The sequence below is a fragment of the Bos indicus x Bos taurus genome, chromosome 18, assembly GCF_003369695.1.
Source record: "Bos indicus x Bos taurus breed Angus x Brahman F1 hybrid chromosome 18, Bos_hybrid_MaternalHap_v2.0, whole genome shotgun sequence".
Classification (NCBI taxonomy): Eukaryota; Metazoa; Chordata; class Mammalia; order Artiodactyla; family Bovidae; genus Bos; species Bos indicus x Bos taurus.
Window position 1 is genome coordinate 4,705,189 of NC_040093.1, and position 25,247 is coordinate 4,730,435.

Below are 25,247 nucleotides of genomic sequence, written 5' to 3' on the forward strand. Positions count from 1 at the left end.
CACTGAGTGTGGATCAGGGAAGGGTCCATTGATTTGAGCAATTTCCTATCTTCCCACGTTCAGTAAATGGTGTTTAGACCTCAAAACAGATAGACTTCGTTCACTCAAGGTGGATAGTTTTGGCACAAAGGTCACCTACTTTTAAAAAAATTAATTAAACTAATTAATTTGGCTGTGTCAGAACTGAGTTGTGGCCCAAAGGCTTCTCTAGTTGTGGGTCATGGGCTTATTTCCCTGCAGCATACTGGGTATTTTGTTCCCCCACAGGAATCCAACCTACATCCCCTGCATGGCTAGGTATATTTTTAAACCACTGGACCACCAGGGAAGTCCCTCACCTACCCTGAATGGAAGAGGAGAGGGGCTCTGGCGCTGCCTCCAGATGATGATCGTGACCCCAAGATGAGCAGCAGCAGCAGCACAGCCACTGTTGTGAGCACGGGTCTCCAGAGAACACTGGCTGGGCCACTGGGCCAGGATCAGGCTCAGGATGATCAGCAGGAGAACTGCAAGGGTCAAGGTGGAGGAAAACAGGCTGGACCCAGAAAACAAAGATATCAGGACCTCGGGCCACACCCTTCCCCAGGCTGCCCACATCAGGAAGGGGCATCATTTTTTCTACTACTTCGTAACTGAAAAAGACACATATTTCCAGCTGTCCTGTCAATTTTAGAATACCACCAAAGAGAAGTCCCTTGCTCACCAAGCAGGAAGGCACATCCATAAGACAATCTGGCCAGATTTCCGGGTGGGGATGGTGCTGGTAGGGAACCACAGACTCTTCAGAATGTTTGAGTTTCCTGCTTTCAGATACAAGCTCTGAAATGTTTTCTTCAACTTTAAGTTTCATCTCAATTTCCTCCTCTGTTTTCTCCTTGCTGAACTTCTGATCCGGCTGGTACCTGAGTGAGAGGATATAAGGCAATATTAACAACAGAACATATACTCCCATCATCAGAGAGTTTAAATCCAACTCTTTCCCGACTTCAGCAGAGCAGGACATAAAGCTAGAAGAATCTTAGGTCCCCTTGAGTCACGACCCCAGCCAAGGTGTAGCGGAATCTCACCTGAGGGCAAGCACAGAGAGAGCCACCAGGGAGTAAGCAAGCAGTCCCGATTGATAGGAGGTCCACCAGATCACTGAACTTGAAGAGTAACGCCATGACCGCTAGGAAGGGCACAGACAAGGTGGGAAAGGAGTGAGAAACAGCCGGAAATATCAAAGGTAAGGAAATGATCAAACAAGGGAGGGTTTTGTTTTTTCACCTGCAAGGTTTCCAGAAGACATGATGGCCATGACAGGGTGCCTGTGTGGGCATGGATCTGGGCAAGTCCCCGAAAAAGGAGTCCGTCCTCTGCCATCACGTATATCACCTGAGGCATGGGGAACATATCACCTAGGAGCTGGAAAGGAAAATGGAAATGTAGATAAGGACATGGAGAGACAGGAAGGGAGGACCGGGGCTTCCATGATGTAGTCTACACGGTGCCAGGTGTCCTTCCTTCTCGTCTCTCAATCCGAAGGGCTGGGATACCAGAGCATCTGACAGTCAGTGGGGAGAAAGCCATGATACTGACCTGGATGTAAGAGCACAGAGGGTGCCAACAGCCACACATATCTGGCAGGGCCCCACCCAACAAGGAGGAAAGCCTCTGGCAAGGGGTTCTCAGGATGAATCTGGTAGTAGGGCACCATGAGGGTGAGTGCTGCTGAGACACCAAAGCACACCAAAAGCAGATGAAGATCGTGATCATGGTGCTCACGGGGATGGACCGCTGAGGATTTAGGGCTTCTTCCCCTGCAGGATGCGTAGGTGTACTAGGTTAGGAAAACACAGGGAGCAAAAGCACAATATCCCCTTTCCTCTTGCACCATCAAAAGCAGCTTACCTTCTTCTTCCGACCCCTGTGCCCAAGGGCAGCCTAATCTGTGGCCAAACCTCTGATGAAAGCACAGTGACTATATTACCTTTAGTGACAATGGCATCAAAACCAATAAACATGTAGAAACACATAGCTGCTCCTGGAGAATCCCATCCAAACCAAAAGGTACAACCTCCCGGAACCCAGAGGGCCCCCTATGGTGAGAGAAGAATGAGGAAGAACATGGGTGAGATGAGTTCAGCCATCTCTACTGGACTCTTCCCTTCATACCCCAAGTGCTGGACTCCAGGACCCCCATCACTGAGATCCATCAGCCCAGGTCTCTTTGGGTGGTTACTCATTTAGTCATGACTGACTCTTTCGACCCCATGGGCTTGTAGCCTGCCAGGCTCCTCTGTCCATGGGATTATCCAGGTAAGAATGCTGGAGTGGGTTGCCACACTTTAGTCCCCACCAGATTTCCAGGCTTGCACCCACTTTCACACACAGTGTCGCTATGGACAAGAGAACCCTCCTAACCTAGAGGTGCCAATGGATTCAGATGTGTTCAATGTGTAGTCCTGTTCCGTGAGCTTCCAGTTGTGCAGGTCTCCCTTAACAAAACCAGAGATGATGACGAAGCTGAGAACCAAAACGTTGATGCCTGTGAACACTCTGTACAGCAGGGTTGACTCAGGAGCTCCCAGAACCAGTAGTCTGTGGGAAAGATGGAATATGAGACATCCAAAATAACCAAATCCCTAGAGACAGAAAGCAGACCAGTGGCTACAGTGTCAGGAGGGCTGATGGTGGTGGATAGATAGACAGTGACTGCTCAGTGGGTGCAGGGTTTCCTTTGGTTGTGATGCAACTGTTCAGAACTAGATAGGGGTGATGGTTATACAACAATGTGAAGGTACGAAGTCCCACTAAATACACTTTAAGGTAGCTTGTTCTTACTGCGGCAGTCATCTCACAGTAGACATGTCTATCAAATCATCATGTGGTACACTTTAAACTTATACAATGTTGGATGTCAGTTAACTAATTTGGGAGAAATAATTAAATGGTTAATTTTATGCTATGTAAATTTTCTCTCAATTAAAAAAAAAGTGTGGTCTCAGTACAGAGGAAGAAACTTGTCAGTCTAAGTAAATACTTCTCAGCTGGGAGTGGTTTTGTTCCCCAAGGGACTGTTGGCAACGTCTGGAGACATTCTCTTTTTGTTGTTTTGGGTTCATTTTTTTGGCCATGCCATGGTTTGTAGGATGTCCATTCCCTTGCCACGGATGAACCGGGCCTTGGCAGTGAAATCCAGAATCCTAACCACTAAACCACACCAGATACACAAATGACACCACCCTTACAACAGAGGGTGAAGAGGAACTGAAGAGCCTCTTGATGAAAGTCAAAGAGGAGAGTGAAAAGGCTGGCTTAAAACTCAACATTCAAAAAACTAAGATCATGGCATCTGGTCCCATCACTTCATGGGAAATAGATGGGGAAACAGTGGAAAGAGTGTCAGACTTTATTCTTTTGGGCTCCAAATCACTGCAGATGGTGACTGCAGCCATAAAATTAAAAGATGCTTACTCCTTGGAAGGAAAGTTATGACCAATCTAGATAGCATATTCAAAAGCAGAGACATTACTTTGCCAACAAAGGCCCATCTAGTCTAAGCTATGGTTTTTCCAGTAGTCATGTATGGATGTGAGAGTTGGACTATAAAGAAAGCTGAGCACTCAAGAATTGCTGCTTTTGACCTGCTGTGTTGGAGAAGACTCTAGAGAGTCCCTTGGACTGCAAGGAGATCCAATCAGTCCATCCTAAAGGAAATCAGTCCTAAATATTCACTGGAAGGACTGATGCTGAAGCTGAAACTCCGATATTTTGGTCACATGATGCAAAGAACTGACTCACTGGAAAAGACCCTGATGCTTGGAAAGATTGAAAGCAGGAGGAGAAGGGGATGACAGAGGATGAGATGGTTGGATGGCATGACTGACTCAATAGACATGAGTTTGACCATGCTCCCGGAGTTGGTGATGGACAGGGAAGCCTGGCGTTCTGCACTCCATGGGGTTGCAAAGAGTTGGACATGACTGAGAAACTGATCTGAGGTGAAGCCACCAAGAAACTCCCTGGAGACATTCTGATTGTCACAGTTTGGGGGGTTGGTGTCACCCATATCTACTGAACATAGTTCATAGATGCTACACATGCAACAATGATTAAATTAAGAAAACCCTGCAGTCACAGGTTAGCCCCCCACACCAGGCTGTTCCAGCCTAGAAGATCAGTAATGCCAAGGGTGGGCAATAACGGTCTATGTCTTGCCTTCCTGTCTCTCATACCACAGACCATTCTTCCCAGCTCTAATCCCCTACCATGCTGCTACCCCAAGCCTTCCACACCCCTTTCCCCCTCCACACCCACCCTTCCCGTCCTATCATGAAATCCCCAGCTTACCAGTGAGAAGCAGCAACACGGCCAGTGCAACAAAATCTGGGTACGTGGCCAGGAAGTAGGGCATATATGGAGAGAAAATTCCCTCTAACGCCTGAGAGATGTGGTTCCCAATCAGGCTGTCGAAGGTGTGGCTCCAGGCCTTGGCCACACTTGCAACGGCTGCAGCAGCAGCAGAAGGAACATTTGTTAACAAACCTAAATTGAAGCCCTCATGTGCCATAGGATATATTTTGGGGGAAAATTACAAAATACTGATGCTGAGCAGGGCTCTGTGGGACTCTGGGCACAGAGGCCTTTTTGTCCCCCATTTCTTGTAGGCAAAACTCCAGCCTCCATGACCTTCCCTGAGTTCCAAAGGACAGATTCAAAGAGTTGCTAATCAAGGCAGGGAGGCCAAGAAACCATCTGAGGCAAGATTAAAGGGAACATGGAAGCTCATCAATATTAGGTGGTTTGTTGGTTGCTTTCCTGATGGTCCAGTGGTTAAGAATCTGCCTTGCAATGAAGGGACTCATGTTCGATTCCTGGTCAGGGAACTAAGATCCCATGTGGCACAGAGCAACTAAACGCAAGCATCACAACTAGAGTCCATGCCCCACAGTGAAAGATCCTGTGTGCTGTAGCTAAGACCTGACACAGTCAAATAAATAAATATTCAAGAAAAGAAAGAAAGAAGGAAAAACTTCAAAAAAAATTAGGAGACCTGACCACCTGAGACTCTGTACATACCGTGAGCTTGTCAGGATAGCTCTGACCAGGAGCCCTGACTATATAGTCTCTCCCTGTTCCACAGGAAGTGGGGACACTGTTATTAAGGCACTATCCTACTGTGTTCCCCCTTTGCTTGGCAAAGAAATGAAGCCATTCTCTCTCTCTCCTTCATGACTCTCTCTGTATTTCTGTTTGGTGTTGGTGCACAGAGAGCCAAGATTTTGCATCAATACCTACTCTCAAAGAGTTCTTCATGAGGTGGGGGGAGTAGGTACAAATGATCACCAAATAGGTCAACTATTAACACATTAGCAGGTGATCAATGTTACATAAGGAAACAGTGAAGTGGGAACAGGAAAGATGGGAGACACAGGGTTGAAATCTTAAATGAAGTGGTAAAGGGAAATCCCATGAATGCAACAACTGAGCAGAGATGTCAATATAGTGAGGGGAGGAGCCTGTGGGACACCCCTCCCTCTCACCCACCCCCCACAGTTCCCTTTCCTCTGGGTTCTTGGTCCATCATTTAAGGAAGCAGGAGAAAGCTGAGTAGAATGAAGTTGTGGAGTTTTCCTGACACTATTACCCTCCTCCTCCAATAAAGTGAAAGCACTTTCACAAAGTGCTCGCGAATGCCCAAAGACCCAATCCTGACTCCCAATTTCTGATCTCAAGCCCACACCTTTTCCACCCATCATCTCACCAATCACATAAGCTAGTATGAGGTTCCAACCAGTGACAAAAGCCCACAGTTCTCCCACACTGATGTAGCTGTAGAGATGCGCAGAACCGGTCCATGAGACCCATGTACCAACTCGGCATAGCAGAGCCCGGACAACACAGAAGACAGGGCGGCCACCAAGAAGGAGATGACGATCGCTGGTCCAGCAATGAACATGGCCACTTCTTCTCCACCAGGATTACACGCCGGCCCCCAGGGTGCTGGCCACACCCAAGACCACCAGGTCAAGGGTGTTCAGGTGACGGGCCTTGGGACTCTCAGACCCTCAGTGGGCTTCAACTGTCGCCTTCGAATCAGCTTCTGACCAAAGTGGTGAACATCCTGACATCGCATCCTAGACAGAGTTGAGGAAGTAAGATCTGCTGAGAAAACAAGACACAAGCCATCAAGATGTTATCCACCCTTGGTCCTGGGAGTTCACAGATGAACAGCATGATGGGGACCAGGTGGTCAAGGACAATTGGCCAAGTTCCCCATCTGTGCGCTTTGTTTCTTAAACATAAGAAGGCTCTTAATATGATTTGAAGTTACTAGAAAGTTTGCTTAAAGAGAAGTGAAGGTGAGCAGATTATGTCTCCCCCAAATGTCCCACTTTGGCACGCAGGTTGCTTTGAGCTACAGTCAATTAAGACCCAACAGACTCAGGAGTAGTTCTTTGTCTCTCCTTTAACTGCTCAAAATAATGTAGATTAGGAGACTTATGCAGGAAGAGAGTCATTTACCAGGGATAGCTTTTTATCTCAGAAAGACTTACCTGTTTGGAGCAGCAATGTTTGCTTCCCAAGCACTAGCTCTTCCCATCCTCCTGTGGGTTGTCTTCCTCCCTTTTGACGCCTCAGATCCTATAACCCCTTCTCCTTAGCTCGGCGTGGGGAGGGCATATAAGCCTCAAATGCCTGTCTTTGAGCCTCTGATTTCATGGGGCTCCAATACATACAAATTAAACTTGTTAATCTAACTTATGACAATTTAAATTATTAGACCAGTCAAAGCACCTGATAAAGGAAAGTTTTCCTGCTCCTACAGAAGCAAAAGGCTTCCAGCAAAGTGCCAGGCACAGAGTAGCTGCTTAGTTGTACGAGTTGAGTGGATAAGATGCTGACTTTGAATAGAATATCCGTCAGTTGGGTTCAAAATTTCACTCTGCTACATATTAGCTTATCTGATTCTGCACAAGCTACATGACCACTGTTTGTCTTCCTGTACTCAATCTCTGGTCAGGAAGTTCCCCAGGAGAAGGGAATGAAAACCCACTCCAGTAGAGTTGCCTGAAGAATTCCACAGGCAGAAGAGGAAGTGTCCATGGGGTCATAAAGAGTTGGACAATACTGAGAGACAGAATGGGAAAGCTAGAGAACACTTCAAGATAATTAGAGATACCAAGGAACATTTCATGCAAAGATGGGCACAATAAAAGGATAGAAATGGTATGGACCTAACAGAAGCAGAAGATATTGAGAAGAGGTGGCAAGAATACACAGAAGAACTGTACAAAAAGATCTTCATGACCAAGATAATCACGATGGTGTGATCACTGACCTAGAGCCAGACATCCTGGAATGTGAAGTCAAGTGGGCCTTAGAAAGCATCACTAAAAACAATGCTAGTGGAGGTGATGGAATTACAGTTGAGCTATTTCAAATCCTGAAAGATGATGCTGTGAAAGTGCTGCACTCAATATGCCAGCAATTTAGAAAACTCAGCAGTGGCCACAGGACTGGAAAATGTCAGTTTTCATTCCAATCCAAAGAAAGGCAATGCCAAAGAATGCTCAAATTACCACACAATTGCACTCATCTCACACGTTAGTAAAGTAATGCTCAAAATTCTCCAAGCCAGGCTTCAGCAATGAACTTCCACATGTTCAAGCTGATTTTAGAAAAGGCAGAGGAGCCAGAGATCAAATTGCCAACATCCACTGGATCATCAAAAAGCAAGAGAGTTTCCGGAAAAATATCTACTTCTGCTTTATTGACTATGCAAAAGCCTTTGTCTGTGTGGATCACAATAAACTGTGGAAAATTCTGAAACACCTGGGAATACCAGACCACCTGACCTGCCTCTTGAGAAATCTGTATGCAGGTCAGAAAGCACCAGTTATAACTGGACATAGAACAACAGACTTGTTCCAAATAGGAAAAGGAGTTCGTCAAGGCTGTATACTGTCACCCTGCTTATTTAACTTCTATGCAGAGTACATCATGAGAAATGCTGGGCTGGAAGAAGCACAAGCTGGAATCAAGATTGCCGGGAGAAACCCAATAACCTCAGATATGCAGATGATACCACTCTTATGGCAGAAAGTGAAGAGGAACTAAAAAGCCTCTTGATGAAAGTGAAAGAGGAGAGTGAAAAAGTTGGCTTAAAGCTCAACATTCAGAAAACGAAGATCATGACATCTGTTCCCATCACTTCATGGCAAATAGATGGGGAAACAGTGGAAACACTGTCAGACTCTATTTTGGGGGGCTTCAAAATCACTGCAGATAGTGATTGCAGCCATGAAATTAAAAGACGCTTACTCCTTGGAAGGAAAGTTATGACCAACCTAGATAACATATTCAAAGCAGAGCCATTACTTTGCCAACAAAGGTCCATCTAGTCTAGGCTATGGTTTTTCCAGTGGTCCTGTATGGATGTGAGAGTTGGACAGTGAAGAAAGCTGAGCGCCGAAGAATTGATGCTCTTGAACTGTGGTGTTGGAGAAGACTCTTGAGAGTCCCTTTGACTGCAAGGAGATCCAACCAGTCCATTCTGAAGGAGATCAGCCCCGGGATTTCTTTGGAAGGAATGATGCTAAAGCTGAAACTCCAGTACTTTGGCCACCTCATGTGAAGAGTTGACTCATTGGAAAAGACTCTGATGCTGGGAGGGATTAGGGACAGGAGGAGAAGGGGACGACAGAGGATGAGATGGCTGGATGGCATCACCGACTCGATGGACATGAGTTTGAGTGAACTCCGGGAGATGGTGATGGACAGGGAAGTCTGGCGTGCTGCAATTCATGGGGTCACAAAGAGTTGGACATGACTGAGGGACTGAACTGAACTGAACTGAACTGAGCAACTAACACTTTCACTTTCACGCCATAAAACAGGGAACTTTATTAGCATCATTATTGCCTCCCTTCTTTGATATGCTTGAAGTGATCCTTTAGGAGCCTGATGATCAGAGCTCAGACTCCACACGTATCTTCATCAAGGATCCTGAAACTTGTTATCTTCCTGTTTCATCAGTCACAGAGTGACATGGAATAGGAACTCGGCTTTGCTGCTGAAGGAGATGGAATTTGTAGGAGGGACAGATTGTGGCCCAGCTCAGTCAAAGCATCAAACCAGAGTGGCCTCCCAACTGGAGGGAGGGACTAACCTTCATTCTGAATCAGAAATGACAGGACTCTGTTTCCTGCTCCTTTGGGGCGTGAAGTGTCCCCTCACTACACTGGTCTGCAGGGCTAGGATGACCCAGTGACCACAAGTTACTGCCATGGGATTTCTGCCTGTGATACTCCAAAGTCCAAGTTTAGCATTTTGGTTAAGAATAAACATTCAAAGAGCCAGGAAAGTATGGTTGGAATCTTGATACCACCTGTGCCTTTGAACAATTAATTTACTTCTCTGGTCCTCTGTTTCCCTCTTGTTTAAATTGGCTGATGAACCATGGTGCACAGTTAGTAGGAATGTAAAATGGTGCAGCTGCTATGGTGGTTCCTCCAAAAACTAAAAATGCATTTACTATGTGATCCAGCAATTTCTCCTGTGGGTGAACAGCCAAGAGAACTGAAAATAGGATCTCAAAGAAATATTTGTACACCCATACTCATAGCAGCATTATTGGAAGTTGGAATCAGCCCAAGGTACATATAGGAAGAAACAATATACACAATGTTGTCTATAAATATCGGGATATTATTCAGCACAAAAAAGGCAGGAAGTTCTGGGCCATGCTACAATGTGGAGGAACCATTGGGACATTATGATAAGTGATTTCACAGTCACAGAATGACAAATATGTCTATTTCTTCCTGTGTGAAGTTCCTAAAGTAGTCAAATTTAGAGGTAGAAAGGAAAAAATAGTTGTCTCTCCAGGGCTGGGGTGAAGGGAAAAACAGAGTTATTGCTAAATGGGGACACAGTTTCGAGTTTACAAGATGAGAAGAGTGCTTGCGATTGGATGCACAACAATTTAAATATATTCAACATTGCTTAACTGTACACTTAAAATGGTTAAGATGGTAAATTTTATGTTATGTGTGTTTTACCACCACTTTCCTAAACTGCTGCCCATGGTAAATAATAAAGCCGGCTTCACAGTGTTGCTGTTAGTAGCAAACCTCAACATGATATAATATAAATTACTGAACAGTCGCCCCTCAGGAATACCCACATCCGTGGGTGCTCGAGTTCCTCCTAGTCACCCCTACATCTGCAGACACGAAGAGCAGACAGTACAGTGAGGAGTGAAGTCAGTGGTGCACATGTCACATTCACTGTGCGAGCATAATTACTGTTTGTACATGAGTCAAAGTAGTCTTATATGTAAGGACACTGATCCAGTCACTCCCCATCCCCGGCACACAAACACACACTTCTCTTTTCACCTGCATCAGTAGGTCCCAGCTCCTGCTTTCATCTGGAAAATCGGTCTGATACCCCACCCCCACCCCGTACTCTGGGGTTGCAGAGGTCTCTGTGGGATGATGTGAACTCAGCGCTCAGTCTCCCACAGAAGACGGTGACCCAAGACTTACTGGATCCTTGGAGCAGTGCCTGGAGCACTGGGTCAGTCAGGGAGGCTGAGGGTAAGCTGTGCAGGGCTGGAGCTAAGACATCTCCAAGAACCGAAGTGGGGAGTCGTGAGCACAGAAGATAGTCCTCACCCCTGGGTTGTTGGGGTGGAGATGGGGTTGGGCGGGTGTGGAGCAACTGCAGTGTTGTTATCAGCCCTTGACTCTTATGTGGTTACCCTTGGGGGAGATTCTGAGAGGGCTTTTTTTTTTTTTTATTGTGGTAAAACACACATAACTTAAAGTTGACCATTTTAACCATCATTAAGTCTCCATATCAGTAGTAGTAAGTGCATACACACTTTGTACAACCAAAGCCCAGGACTTTTTTCACCTTGCAGAACTTCAGCTCTGTACCCATTCATCAGCAACTCCCTCTTTCTCCTGCACCAGTTCAGTTCAGTTTGCTCAGGCGTGTCCAATTCTTTGTGACCCTGTGGACTGCAACACACCAGGCTTCCCTGTCCATCACCAACTCCTGGAGCTTGCTCAAACTCATGTCCACTGAACTGGGGATGCCAACCAACCATCTCCTCCTCTGTCATCCCCTCCTCCTCCTGCCTTCATGCTTTCCCAGAATCACAGTCTTTTCCAATGAGTCATTTCTTTGCATCAGGTGGCCAAAGTATTGGAACTTCAGCTTCAGCATCAGTCCTTGCAATGAATATTCAGGACTGATTTCCTTTAGGATGGACTGGTTGGACCTCCTTGCAGTCCAAGGGACTCTCAAGAGTCTTCTCCAACACCACAGTTCAAAAGCATCAATTCTTTGGCACTCAGCTTTTTTATGGTCCAGCTCTCACACACATACATGACTACTGGAAAAACCATAGATTTGACTAGATGGACCTTTGTCAGTAAAATAATGTCTCTGCTTCATAATATGCTGTCTAGGTTGGTCATACAGGTTCATCCAAGGAGCAAGCGTCTTTTACTTTCCTGGCTGCCATAACCATGTGCAGTGATTTTGGAGACCAAGAAAATAAACTCTTTCACTGTTTCCATTGTTTCCGCATCTGTTTGCCAGGAAGTGATGGGGCGGATGCCAGGATCTTCCTTTTTTGAATGCTGAGTTTGAAGCCAGGTTTTTCACTCTCCTCTTTCACCTTCATCAAGAGGCTCCTTATTCCTTTTCACTTTCTGCCATAAGGGTAGTCTCATCTGCATATCTGAGGTTATGGATATTTCTCCCAGCAATCTTGATTCCAGCTTGTGCTTCATCCAGCTCTGCATTTCACATGATGTACTCTGCATATAAGTTAAATAAGCAGGGTGATAATATACAGCCTTGATATACTTCTTTCCTAAATTGGAACTTGTCTGTTTATCCATGTATGATTCTAACTGTTGCTTCTTGACCTGCATACAGATTTCTCAAGAGGCAAGTCAGTTGGCCTAGTATTCCCATCTCTTTAAGAATTTTCCACAGTTTGTAGTGATTCACATAGTCAAAGACTTTAGGTAGTCAATGAAACAGTAGTAAATGTTTTCTGGAATTCTCTTGCTTTTTCTATGATCCAATGAATGTTGGCAATTTGATCTCTGGTTCCCCTGCCTTTTCTAAATCAAACTTGAACATCTGGAAGTTCTTGTTTCACACACTGTTGAAGCCTACATTGGAGAATTTTGAGCATTACTTTGCTAGTATGTGAAATCAGTGCAATGATGCAGTAGTTTGAACATTCTTTGGCTGTGCCTTTCTTTGGGATTGCAATGAAAACTGATCTTTTCCAGTCCTGTGGCCACTGCTGAGTTTTCCAAATTTGCTGGCATATTAAGTGCAGCACGTTCACAACTGCGATCAAAACTATCCTCAAGAAAAAGAAATGCAAAAAGGCAAAATGGTTGTCTGAGGAGGCCTTACCAATAGCTGAGAAACCAAGAGAAAGGCAAAGGAGAAGAGGAAAGATATATCCATCTGAATGCAGAGTTCCAAAGAATAGCAAGGAGAAATAGGAAAGCCTACCGAAGTGTTCAACGCAAAGAAATAGAGGAAAACAATAGAATGGGAAAGATCAGAGATCTCGTCTAGAAAATTAGAGATACCAAGGGAATATTTCATGCAAAGATGGACACAATAAAGGACAGAAATGGTATGGACCTAACAGAAGCAGAAGATATTAAGAGGAGGTGACAAGAATACACAGAAGAACTATACAAAAAAGATCTTCATGACCCAGATAACCACGATGGTGTGATCACTCACCTAGAGCCAGACATCCTGGAGTGTGAAGTGAAGTGGGCCTTAGGAAGCAGCACTATGAACAAGGCTAGTGGAGATGATGGAATTCCACCTGAGCTTTTCTCCTCCACCAGTTCCTGGAAATTACCCTTCTCCTCTCTGTCTTGATGAATGTGACCACTCCAGATATTCCATTTAAGTGGAATCACAGAATATTTGTCCTTTCCTGTCAGGTTTATTTCACTTAGAAGAATGAGTTCCTGAGGTTCCTTCATGTTGTAGTATGTGTCAGAATCCCCTTCCTTTTTAATGATAAATAATACTCGATTATTTGTGCTTGCCACATCGGTTCATCAATTTCTCAGTCAGTGGGCACTTGGATTGCTCTCATGCTTTAGTTATTGTGAATAACACTGCTGTGAACATGGGTGTGCAAATATCTCTTTCAGGGCATGCTTTAAATTCTTCTGGGTATATCTTCAGAGGTAGAATTGCTGGATCATGGGGTTCTAAGATTTTTATCTGCTGGTGATGGAGAAAATGTTCACATATTGAGGGGAGGTCAATTTGGCTTATACATGGTTCAGCCTGAACTGCGTGTGAACCAAGGCTGCATTGTCCAACCCTCACAGCTCATCTAATTTAACCCTTGGGGTAAAGAACATCTGTTTGAAGATAAGGATGAGTAACTCCCTTCTCATGGGCTTCCCAGGTGGCTCAGTGGTAAAGAATCCGCCTGCCAAGCAGAAGACACCAGTTTGATCCTTGGGTCGGGAAGATCCCCTGGAGGAGGATATGGCAACCCACTCCAGTATTCTTACCTGGAGAATCCCATGGACAGGGGAGCCTGGCAGGCTACAGTCCATGGGGTCGCAAAGGGTGAGACTTGATTTTGTAAACACACACACCACTAAGACAGGCTTACTGATTGATTCTGACAGAATTGAGAGAATCTTGGCTTTTTCAATTCTAAGAATAAAGAAATCTCTCAGGGGGTTTCCAACTAAGTGGACGTGAGTTTGAACAAACTCCAGGAGATAGTGAAGGACAGGGAAGCCTGATGTGCCACATTCCATGAGGTCACAAAGAGTCTGACATGACTTGGCAATTGAACAACAGCAACACGATTCTACAGAAATTCGGTACCTAGTTTTCTCTACATTGTCCAATCTCTCTGTGCCTTAATAAAGTCCACCCAATCAGACCTATTGAACAAATGACAAAAGCCATAAAGGTATAAATGCTTTAAAATATGCAATAGCCCAGGGTCCAACATTAGGCTATCCTAACTATAAATTACCATTTTCACTCTTTGCTCTTGAAGATAGAAGATTCCCCCTGAGCATATTAACTCAGAGACATGGTGACCCATATGGACCCATTGGCTATTCTGCACCCGGAGTTAGATTTGTAACCAAATACAGGTTCAGCCACTTGTTGCTCAACTTACAATAAATCACGGGGCAAGCTTTCATTGAGAAGAAAGATGCTTTATTCCAAAAAGCCAGTGATCTGAGGAAAAAGTGGACTTGCATCCATGAGAGTTCTGCTCAGCCATGACTATCTTTAAAGGGAAACAATCTCAGTTAATCATTAAGGGAGGAAGTCACGGTCACTTTTCCATTGCTGCAAGCCTGCTGACTTCCTATCTTCTCCAGGACACTGTCTTGCTCGAGTGACCCACCTGCAACCGGAGATTCTCTTGCCTGTGTGGTCCACCTGCATTTTAATAAGGGGAAGCGAGGGGAGGAAGTCAGTCATTCTTAAACAAATTTCTTTCTTTTTTTTTTTTTTTTTTTGCTACACCATTGGGCATGCAGGGTTTTGTTCCCCAACCAAGGGTTGAACCCATGCCCTCTGCACTGGGAGCGTGGAGTCTTAGCCACTGGACTGCCAGGGAAGTCTCTGGAGTATAACTCTTCATATAATTCGTCCTCAACTGAGTTTTCTCCAATGGGGCAGTCTCTGTGTTCTTGTTAGAAATAAGTACAAGAAGGTGCTTCTAATGTGCCCATAATAATTTATTTATTCCTCTAGTTGCTGCTTACATTGTGGCACTTCATGAAAATTCATCTTGCTGCACAGTTATGAAGCATACACTTATAAGTATGTATAGTATGCTTTTAAAAGTTTACCGAAAACTACATAATGGTCCAGTCACTTTCTCCACGAGCAACAAATACAGGGCTTTAGATGCCTCCACCTTCACAGTCCACTGAGGCTCACAGTGTCCCTTGCACCAGCAGATCCTCCAGGGCATGGAGGGATTCCACGCAGCATCTACCTCCTGTGGTTAAGATGTCTCAGCACCAGGGATGTTTTTGTCAAGAGTCCGGGAGGTGGAGGCTGGTGGCTGGTGGCTGTTGATGATTGTTCCCTGACAGGCTGTGTCGGATCCCATATCCAAAGTATATGAGAAATCCTAGTAGGGAAATGAGACGATAAGAAGGAAATGTAGGTGCTCACCTCATTTACAAATGCCTAGTAGACCTTCTATGGGTTCTGATACAGTGTGGGGAGAAATCGTAGGAAGACGTTGGGTTCAGTCATTCAAGAAACCTCTTTATTCCAGAAAGCAACTTACCAATGGCATTCCAGATGCCAAACAGGGCCCAGGCCCCAGAGGTCGTCTGCATCATCAGGTAAACATTCACGAAGATGCTGACCAGTGGGAGGAGAGGCAGAGCAGGGACCTGTGGGCAGAGTCAGTTCATCACTGAACACAGCCCAGATGTCTGAAATGGAGACCCTACCCCCACGTGGGTGGGAGACTCCTGTCCTCCTCAGGCTGTGCATTCAGTTCCTACTGAGATTATGTATGCAAAGCCCTGAGTGTGAATCAGGGAAAAGTCCATTGGTTTCAGTAACTCCCCTCATTCCCTGTCTAGGAAAGGATATTTTGCCATCAAAGGATACAGACTTCATTCACTCAAGGTGGACACTTTGGACACATAAGCTCACTTACCCTGAATGGAAGAGGAGAGGGGTCCTGGGGCTGCCTCCAGATGATGATCATGACCCCAGTGGTGAGCAGCAGGAGCAGCACAGCCACTGTTGTGAGCACGGGGTCTCCAGAGAACACCTGGCTGGGCCACTGGACCAGGATCAGGCTCGGGATGGTCAGCAGAAGAACTGCAAAGATCAAGGAGGAGAAGAACAGGCTGGACCCAGAAAACAAAGATGTGGGGACCTCAGGTCACATCCCTCCCTGAAACCACCAGTATCAGGAAGGGCCATCGTATCTTCAAGACTCCTCCAGTGACAAAATACACACACTCACTCCATCCTGTCAATTTCAAAATATGACCAAAGAGACTTCCCAGTGCTCACCAAGCAGGAAGACACATCCATAGACAATCTGGGCAGATTTCTGGGTGGGGGTGGTGCTGATAGGCAACCACAGACTCTTTAGAGTGTTTGAGCTTCCTGCTTCAGGTTCAGAGTCCAAAGGATTTTCCATGACTAGAGGCTTCATCTGAATTTTGTCTTCTATTTTCTCATTCTTGCTAAAATTCCAGTCTGGCTGGTACCTGAATTCGAGATATTATAGGAATAGTAACAGCAGTCCGTACTCATTCAAAAACAGGCATCCTAATGCACTACTTTTCTGCTTTAAGCAGAGCAGGAGTTTAGAAGGCCGAAGGAGGTGGCCGGTCAGGGCTGGCGGGGTGAGGCCAAGATGGCAGAGGAATAGGATGGGGAGACCACTTTCTCTGCCACAAATTCATTGAAAGAACATTTGAACACTGAGCAAACTCCACAAAACAAATTCTGAATGCTGGCAGAGGACATCAGCCACCCAGAAAAGCAGCTCTTTGTCTTCAAAGGGAGGTAGGACCAAATATAAAAGATAAAAAGAGAGACAAAATAGTTAGGGACAGAGATCCGTCCCAGGAAGGGATTCTTAAAAGAGAAGTTTCCAAACACCAGGAAACCCTCTCACCGGTGGGTCTTTGGGGGAGTTTTGGAATCTCAGAGGGCAACAAAACCTGGAGGAAAAATAAATAAAACCCACATGTTACGTCCCTAATGGCAACTCCCAGCAGAGAAGTACCCCAGATGCTTTCCTCTGCCACCAGCAAGGGGGGGCGGGGGGGGGGGGCGGTGAATGGGGAGGAGCGGGCTGCATTGTTTAGGGTAAGGACCAGGCCTGAATGCCTTGAGGGCAATCTGAGGGAGCTAACGTGAGATAGTAACCTAAACTGTGGGATAGCTAGAGAGACAGAGGGAAAAAGAGAGAGAGAAAGAGAACTATCCCGCGAAAAGCCGGAACCTAAGGCACTGCCGGTCTGAGCATAGAATAAAGGACTGAGCAAATACCAGAGGATAGCTAGCTGGCTGTGGACCCAGCCATCCCCAGCTGGAGGCAGGTGGGGGGCAGCCAGAGCCGGAAAGGGGCAATCTCGGCCCCAGAGAGAGTATCCCCTACCAAACTGTGAAAAGGCTTCCAGTTTCTAACCAAGACTTCCTGAGATTCTTGGAGGTTAACATCCACCGGGAGGGTCACAGCCAGAGATCAGCTCCCCAGAAAAGACATACCACACACCAGAGACTAGCGTGCCCCAGAAACCGAGAGGCTAGGACCTGGGAGGTGATAAGATGCACCACACCTTAGGAGAGTGTGCTTGCCAAGCACTTGGTCACTTGAGCTGCTCGGATCACAGAAGGGCACAAAACGTGGGCCCAACCGAGTCTGCCTTTGCAGAGTACACGAGAACCTGAACCTGAGCAGCTTAGACCTGGGAAGTGCCTGCAATCCGGGGCCCGCTCCCTGCACAGCAACCTGAAGCCTGAGCAGTGTAGACTGGGAAAGCACACACGCTGTGAGCAGGGGCAAACCCAGTGTGGCTGGGACACTGTGAGCACTCCCCACACACGCCAGTGATAGTTGTTTGCAGTGTTCCTCCCTCCCCACAGCACGACTGAACAAGTGAGCCTAAACAAGAAACCACCTTCACCCCCTTGTGTCAGGTCAGAAATTAGACACTGAAGAGACCTGCAAACACAAGAAGCCAAATAAACACAGGGAACCGCTTTGGAAGTGACAGGTGCAACAGATTAAAATCCCTGTAGTTAACACCAACTACACTGGAAGAGGCCCATAGGTCTTGAGAAGTATAATGGAACAAAGAACTATCTGGAACTGAACTGACCCCACACTGCCCACAACAGCTCCAGAGAAATTCCTAGATATATTTTTACTATTACTATTATCATTTTTTTTAATTAAAAAATTTCCCCCTTTTTAAAAATTCCTCTATTACTCCTTTAATTTTTATTTTTATAACCAACTATTACATCGCAAAAAGAGATCCTATTTTTAAGCAAACTTCATATACATTTCTTATACATTTTGTGATTTTTTAAAAATAATATTGTATTCTTGAGAGTCTAACCTCTACTCTAGCCTTTTAATCTTTGCTTTATGGTATTTGTTATCAATTTTGTACATTTAAGAATCTAATCTTCAGTACCCATTTTTACTTAGGAGTGTAATTACTGGCTTGATTACTTTCTCCCCCTTTTGACTCTCCTTTTTCTCCCCTAGGTCATCTCTATCTCCTCTCTCCCGTTTCTCTCCTCAACCCAACTCTGTAAATCTCTGTGTGTGTTCCAGGCTGTTGAGAACACTTATTGAACAGAATACGGCCTAAATCTATCTCTCCTTTTGATTCCCCCCTTTCTCCTCCTGCTCACCTCTATTTCCTTCCTCCCTCTTCTCTTCTCTGTGTAACTCTGTGAACCTCTCTGAGAGTTCCAGACTGTGGATAACACATAGGGAATTGTTTACTGGCTAGCTTGCTCTCTCCCCTTTTGATTCCCCCTCTTCTCCTCCTGGTCACCTCTATCTCCGTCTTCCCTTTTCTCTTCTCCATGTAACTCTGTGAACCTGTCTGGGTGTCCCTCACTGTGGAGAATGTTTTCACCATTAACCTAGAAGTTTTATCATCAGTGCTGTATGGATGGAGAAGTCTTGAGGCTACTGTAAGAATAAGACTGAAAACCAGAGGCAGGAGGCTTAAGCCCAAAACCTGAGAACACCAGAGAACTCCTGACTCCAGGGAACATTCATTGGTAAGAGATAATCCAAAAGCCTCCATACCTACACTGAAACCAAGCACCACCCAAGAGCCAATAAGTTCCAGAGCGAGACATACCATGCATATTCTCCAGCAATGCAGGAATATAGGCCTGAGCATCAGTATACAGGCTGCCCAAAGTCACACCAAACCCATAGACATCTCAAAACTCACTACTGGACACTTCATTACACTCCAGACAGAAGAAATCCAGCTCCACCCACCAGAACACTGACACAAGCTTCCCTAACCAGGAAACCTTGAGAAGTTGCCTGTCCAACCCTACCCACAGAGAGGAACCTCCACAATAAAGAGGAACAACAAACTGCCAGAATACAGAAAGGCCACCACAAACACAGCAATCTAAATAAGATGAAAAGGCAGAGAATACTCAGCAGGTAAAGGAACATGATAAAAGCCCACCAAACCAAACCACAGAGGAGGAAATAGGGAGTCTACCTGAAAAAGAATTCAGAAAAGTGATAGCATATGGAATTTAGAAAGATGGAAACAATAACCCTGTGTACGAGACAGCAAAAGAGACACCGATGTATAGATCAATCTTATGGACTCTGTGGGAGAGGGAGAGGGTGGGGAGTTTTGGGAAAATAGCATTGAAACATGTATAATAACATGTATGAAACGAGTCACCAGTCCAGGTTCGATGCACGGTACTGGATGCTTGGGGCTGGTGCACTGGGACGACCCAGAGGGAGGGGAGGGGAGGGAGGAGGGTGGAGGGTTCAGGATGGGGAGCGCGGGTGTGCCTGTGGCGGATTCATTTCGATGTTTGGCAAAACTAATACAATATTGTAAAGTTTAAAAAAAAAAAAAAAAAAAAGCCTGAGGTAAAAAAAAAAAAGAAAGAACCAAAATCTTGAAAACCAAGTGAAGTTACAGATAAATAGCCTGGAGACAAGGATTGAGAAGATCCAAGAAATGTTGAACAAGGACCTAGAAGAAATAAAAAAGAGTCAATCAATAATTAATAATGCAATAAATGAGATAAAAAACACTTTGGAGGGAACCGACAGTAGTTTAACGGAGGCAGAAGATAGGATAAGTGAGGTAGAAGATAGAATGGTAGAAATAAAAGAAGCACAGAGGAAAAAAGAATTAAAAGAAATGAGGACAACCTCAGGGACCTCTGGGACAATGTGAAACTCCCCAACATTCGAATCATAGGAGTCCCAGAAGAAGGCAAAAAGAAAGGCCGTGAGAAAATACTTAAAAAGATAATAGTTGAAAACTTTCCTAAAATGGAGAAAGAAATAGTGACCCAAGTCCAAGAAACCCAGAGAGTCTCAAACAGGATAAACCCAAGGCGAAACACCCCAACACACATATTAATCAAATTAGCAAAGATCAAACACAAAAAATAAATATTAAAAGCAACAAGGGAAAAACAACAAATAACACACAAGGGGACTCCCATAAGAATAACAGCTGATCTTTCAGTAGAAACTCTTCAGGCCAGAAGGGAATGGCAGGACATACTTAAACTGATGAAAGAGAAAAACCTAAAACCCAGATAACTGTACCCAGCAAGGATCTCATTCAAATATTAAGGAGAAATCAAAAGCTTTACACACAAGCAAAAGCTGAGAAATTCAGCACCACCAAACCATCTCTTCAACAAATGCTAAACGATCTTCTCTAGATAGGAAACACAGAAACAGTTTATAAACTCGAACCCAAAACAACAAAGTAAATGGCAACGGGATCATACTTATCATAATTACCTTAAATGTAAATGGGTTGAATGTCCCAACCAAAATACAAAGACTGGCTGAACAGATACAAAAGGAAGACCCCTATATATGCTGTCTACAATGCTGCTGCTGCTGCTGCTGCTGTATACAATAGACCCACCTAAAAACAAGGGACACATACAGACTGAAAGTGAAGGGCTGGAAAAAGATATTTCATGCAAATGGAAACCAAAAAAAAAAAAAAAAAAAAATTCAGGAGTAGCAATATTCATATCAGATAAAAAAGACTTTAAAACAAAGGCCGTGAAAAGAGACAAAGAAGAACACTATATAATGATCAAATGATCAATGCAAGAAGAAAATATAACAATTATAAATATATATGCATTCAACACAGGAGCACCGCAATATGTAAGGCAAATGCTAACAAGTATGAAAGGGGAAATTAACAGTAACACAATAATAGTGGGAGACTTTAATACCCCCCTCACACCTATGGACAGATTAACTAAACAGAAAATTAACAAGGAAACACAAACTTTAAAGAACACAATGGACTAGTTAGACCTAATTGATATCTGTAGGACATTTCACCCCAAAACAATGGATTTCACCCTTTTCTCAAGTTCACAAGGAACGTTCTTGAGGATAGATCACATCCTGGGCCATAAATCCAGCCTTGGTAAATTCAAAAAAAATTGAAATTATTCTAAGCATCTTTTCTGACCACAATGAAGTAAGATTAGATGTCAAATACAGAGGAAAAAAATTTAAAAATTCCAACATATGGAGGTTAAACAATACGCTTCTGAATAACCAACAAATCATAGAAAAAATAAAAAAGAAATCAAAATATGCATATAAATGACTGAAAATGAAATCACAACAACCCAAAACCTATGGGACACTGTAAAAGCAGTGGTAAGGGGAAGGTTCATAGCAATACAGGCTCACCTCAAGACACAAGAAAGAAGTCAAATAAATAACCTAACTCTACACCTAAAGCAACTAGAAAAGGAAGAAATGAAGAACTCCAGGGTTAGTTAAGCAAATAAATCTTAAAAATTAGGGCAGAAATAAATGCAAAAGAAACAAAAGAGACCATAGCCAAAATCAACAAAGCTAAAAGCTGCTTCTTTGAGAAGGTAAATAACATTGACAAAACATTAGCCAGACTCATCAAGAAACAAAGGGGGAAGTATCCAATCAACAAAATTAGAAATGAAAATGGAGAATCACTGTAGACAATACAGAAATACAAAGGATCATAAGAGACTACTATCAGCAGCTATATACCAATAAGATGGACAGCTTGGAAGAAATGGGCAAATTCTTAGAAAAGTATAACTTTCCAAAACTGAACCTGGAAGAAGTAGAAAATCTTAACAGACCCATCACAAGCATGGAAATTGAAAATATATTCAGAAATCTTCCAGCAAAAAAAAGCCCAGACGGCTTCACAGCTGAATTCTACCAAAAATTTAGAGAAGAGCTAACACCTATCCTACTCAAACTCTTCCAGAAAAGTGCAGAGGAAGGTAAACTTCCAAACTCATTCTATGAGGCCACCATCACTCTAATACCAAAACCAGACAAAGATGCCACAGAAAAAGAAAACTACAGGCCAATATCACTGATGAACATAGATGCAAAAATTCTTAACAAAATGCTAGCAAACAGAATCCAACAACATATTAAAAAGATCACACATCACGACCAAGTGGGACTTATCCCAGGGATGCATGGATTCTTTAATATCCACAAATCAATCAATATAATAGACCACATTAACAAATTGAAAGATAAAAAACATATGATTCTCTCAATAGATGCAGAGAAAGCATTTGACAAAATTCAACATACATTTATGATACAAAGTCTCCAGAAAACAGGCATAGAAGGAACATACCTCAACATAATAAAAGCTGTATATGACAAACCCACAGCAAACATTATGCTCAATGGGGAAAAATTGAAAGCATTTTCCCTAAAGTCAGGAACAAGGCAAAGATGCCCATTCTCACCACTACTATTCAACATAGTTTTGGAAGTTTTGGCCATGGCAATCAGAGCAGAAAAAGAAATAAAAGGAATCCAGATTGGAAAAGAAGAATTAAAACTCTCACTGTTTGCAGATGACATGATCCTCTACATAGAAAACCCTAAAGACTCTATCAGAAAATTACTAGAGCTGATCAATGAATATAGTAAAGTTGCAGGATATAAAATTGACACACAGAAATCCCTTGGATTCCTATACACTAACAATGAGAAAACAGAAAGAGAAGTTAAGGAAACAATTCCATTCACCATTGCAATGAAAAGAATAAAATACTTAGGAATATATCTACCTAAAGAAACAAAAGACCTATATATAGAAAACTATAAAACACAGCTGAAAGAAATCAAAAAGGACACAAACAGATGGAGAAATATTCCTTGTTCATGGATTGCAAGAATCAATATAGTGAAAATGAGTATACTACCCAAAGCAATCTATAGATTCAATGCAATCCTAATCAAGCTAGCAATGGTATTTTTCAGAGACCTAGAACAAATGATTTCACAATTTGTATGGAAATACAAAAACCTCAAATAGCCAAAGCAATCCTCAAAAAGAAGAATGGAAATGGAGGAATCAACCTGCCTGACTTCAGACTATACTACAAAGCTACAGTCATCAAGACAGTATGGTACTGGCACAAAGACAGAAATATAGATCAATGGAACAAAATAGAAAGGCCAGAGATAAATCCATGCACATATGGACACCTTATCTTTGACAAAGAAGGTAAGAATATACAATAAAGAAAAGACGATCTCTTTAACAAGTGGTGCTGGGAAAACTGGTCAACCACTAGTAAAAGAATGAAACTGGAACACTTTCTAAGACCATACACAAAGTTAAACTCAAAATGGATTAAATATCTAAATGTAGGACCAGAAACTATAAAACTCCTAGAGGAAAACATAAGCAAAACACTCTCTGACATAAATCTCAGAAAGATCCTCTATGACCCAACTCCCAGAGTAATGGAAATAAAAGCTAAAATAAACAAATGGGACCGAATTAAACTGAAAAGCTTTGCACAACAAAGGAAACCATAAACAAGGTGAAAAGACAGCCTTCAGAATGGGAGAAAAGAATAGCAAACAAAGCAACTGATAAAGAATTAATCTCAAAAATGTACAAGCAGCTCCTGCAGCTCAATTCCAGAAAAATAAAGGACCCAATCAAAAAATGGATCAAAAAACTAAACAGACATTTCTCCAAAGAAGACATACAGATGGCTAACAAACACATGAAAAGATGCTCAACATCACTCATTATCAGAGAAATGCAAACCAAAACCACAATGAGGTACCAACTCACGCTGGTCAGAATGGCTGCTATCCAAAAATCTACAAACAATAAATGCTGGAGAGGGTGTGGAGAAAAGGGAACCCTCGTACAATGTTGGTGGGAATGCAAACTAGTACAGCCACTATGGAGAACAGTGTGGAGATTCCTTAAAACACTGGAAATAGAACTGCCATATGATCCAGAAATCCCACTGTTGGACATGCATACCGAGGAAACCAGAACTGAAAGAGACATGTGTACCCCAATGTTCATCACAGCACTGTTTACAATACCCAGGACATGGAAGCAACCTAGATGTCCATCAACAGACAAATGGATAAGAAAGCTGTGGTACATATACACAATGGAATATTACTCAGCCATTAAAAAGAATACGTTTGAATCAGTTCTAATAAGGAGGGTGAAGCTGGAGCCTATTATACAGAGTGAAGTAAGGCAGAAAGAAAAACAGCAATATAGTATACTAATACATATATATGGAATTTAGAAAGATGGTAACAATAAACCTATATGTGAGACAGCAAAAGAGACACGGATGTATAGTACAATCTTTTGGACTCTGTGGGAGAAGACGAGCGTGGGATGATCTGAGGGAATAGCATTGAAACATGTATATTATCATATGTGAAACAGATCACCAGTCTAGGTTCGATGCATGAGACAGGGTGCTCAGGGCTGGTAGACTGGGATGACCCAGAGGGATGGGATGGGAAGGGAAGTGGGAAGGGTGTTCAGGATAGGGAGTACGTGTAAACCCATGGCTTATTCATGTCAATGTATGGCAAAAACCACTCCAATATTGTAAAGTAATTAGCTTCCAAAAAAAAAAAAAACAACCTGAAGAGGATGAACTGCCATTGAGTCTTTAGGAACATAAGAGACCCAGTCAGGGTGCAGTGGAGTCTCACCTGAGGACAAGGACAAAAAACGCCACCAAGGAGTAAACCATCAGGTGTCCAACCGACATGAGCTCCACCAGATTACTGAACTCAAAGAGCAACGCCATGATCCCTAGAATGAGGGCACGAACGAGGTGGGGGTCGGCAGTGAAAAACCACTGGACGTACCCAGATAAGGAACGGGATCAAAGGAGGAGTGGGTTCTGTTGCTCACCTGCGAGAATTCCAGAGGACACGACAGCCATGACAGGGGTCTTCATGAGGGCATGGGTCCGGGCAAGTCCTCGGGAAAGGAGCCCGTCCTCTGCCATTTCCTGGATCACCTGAGGCACGGGGAACAAGGAGCTCTGCAGTCTGGAAGGGACGGTGGGAACACGGGTGGGGATGTTGAGAAGCAGGAGAGACCAGGGCTCTGGCTCCCTAGTCTACCTCGGTAAGG

General features: G+C 43.8%; 1 protein-coding gene and 1 pseudogene across 1 annotated transcript in view; both read right to left on the reverse strand.

Annotated features, from left to right (window-relative positions):
* Positions 1-10,676, reverse strand: part of LOC113875822 — an 18,938-nt pseudogene extending 8,262 nt beyond the window's left edge.
* A 4,077-nt stretch (positions 10,677-14,753) lies between these two features.
* LOC113875823 overlaps positions 14,754-25,247 on the reverse strand; it is a 40,826-nt gene continuing 30,332 nt past the window's right edge. The window contains exons 18-23 of the mRNA XM_027514492.1: positions 25,023-25,233; positions 24,818-24,920; positions 16,084-16,283; positions 15,719-15,885; positions 15,338-15,446; positions 14,754-15,175 (exon numbers count right to left, since the gene is read on the reverse strand). Coding sequence (XP_027370293.1) covers positions 15,078-15,175; positions 15,338-15,446; positions 15,719-15,885; positions 16,084-16,283; positions 24,818-24,920; positions 25,023-25,233 — 888 coding nt within the window. The 3' untranslated portion in view covers positions 14,754-15,077. The remainder of the gene's footprint in view (positions 15,176-15,337; positions 15,447-15,718; positions 15,886-16,083; positions 16,284-24,817; positions 24,921-25,022; positions 25,234-25,247) is intronic.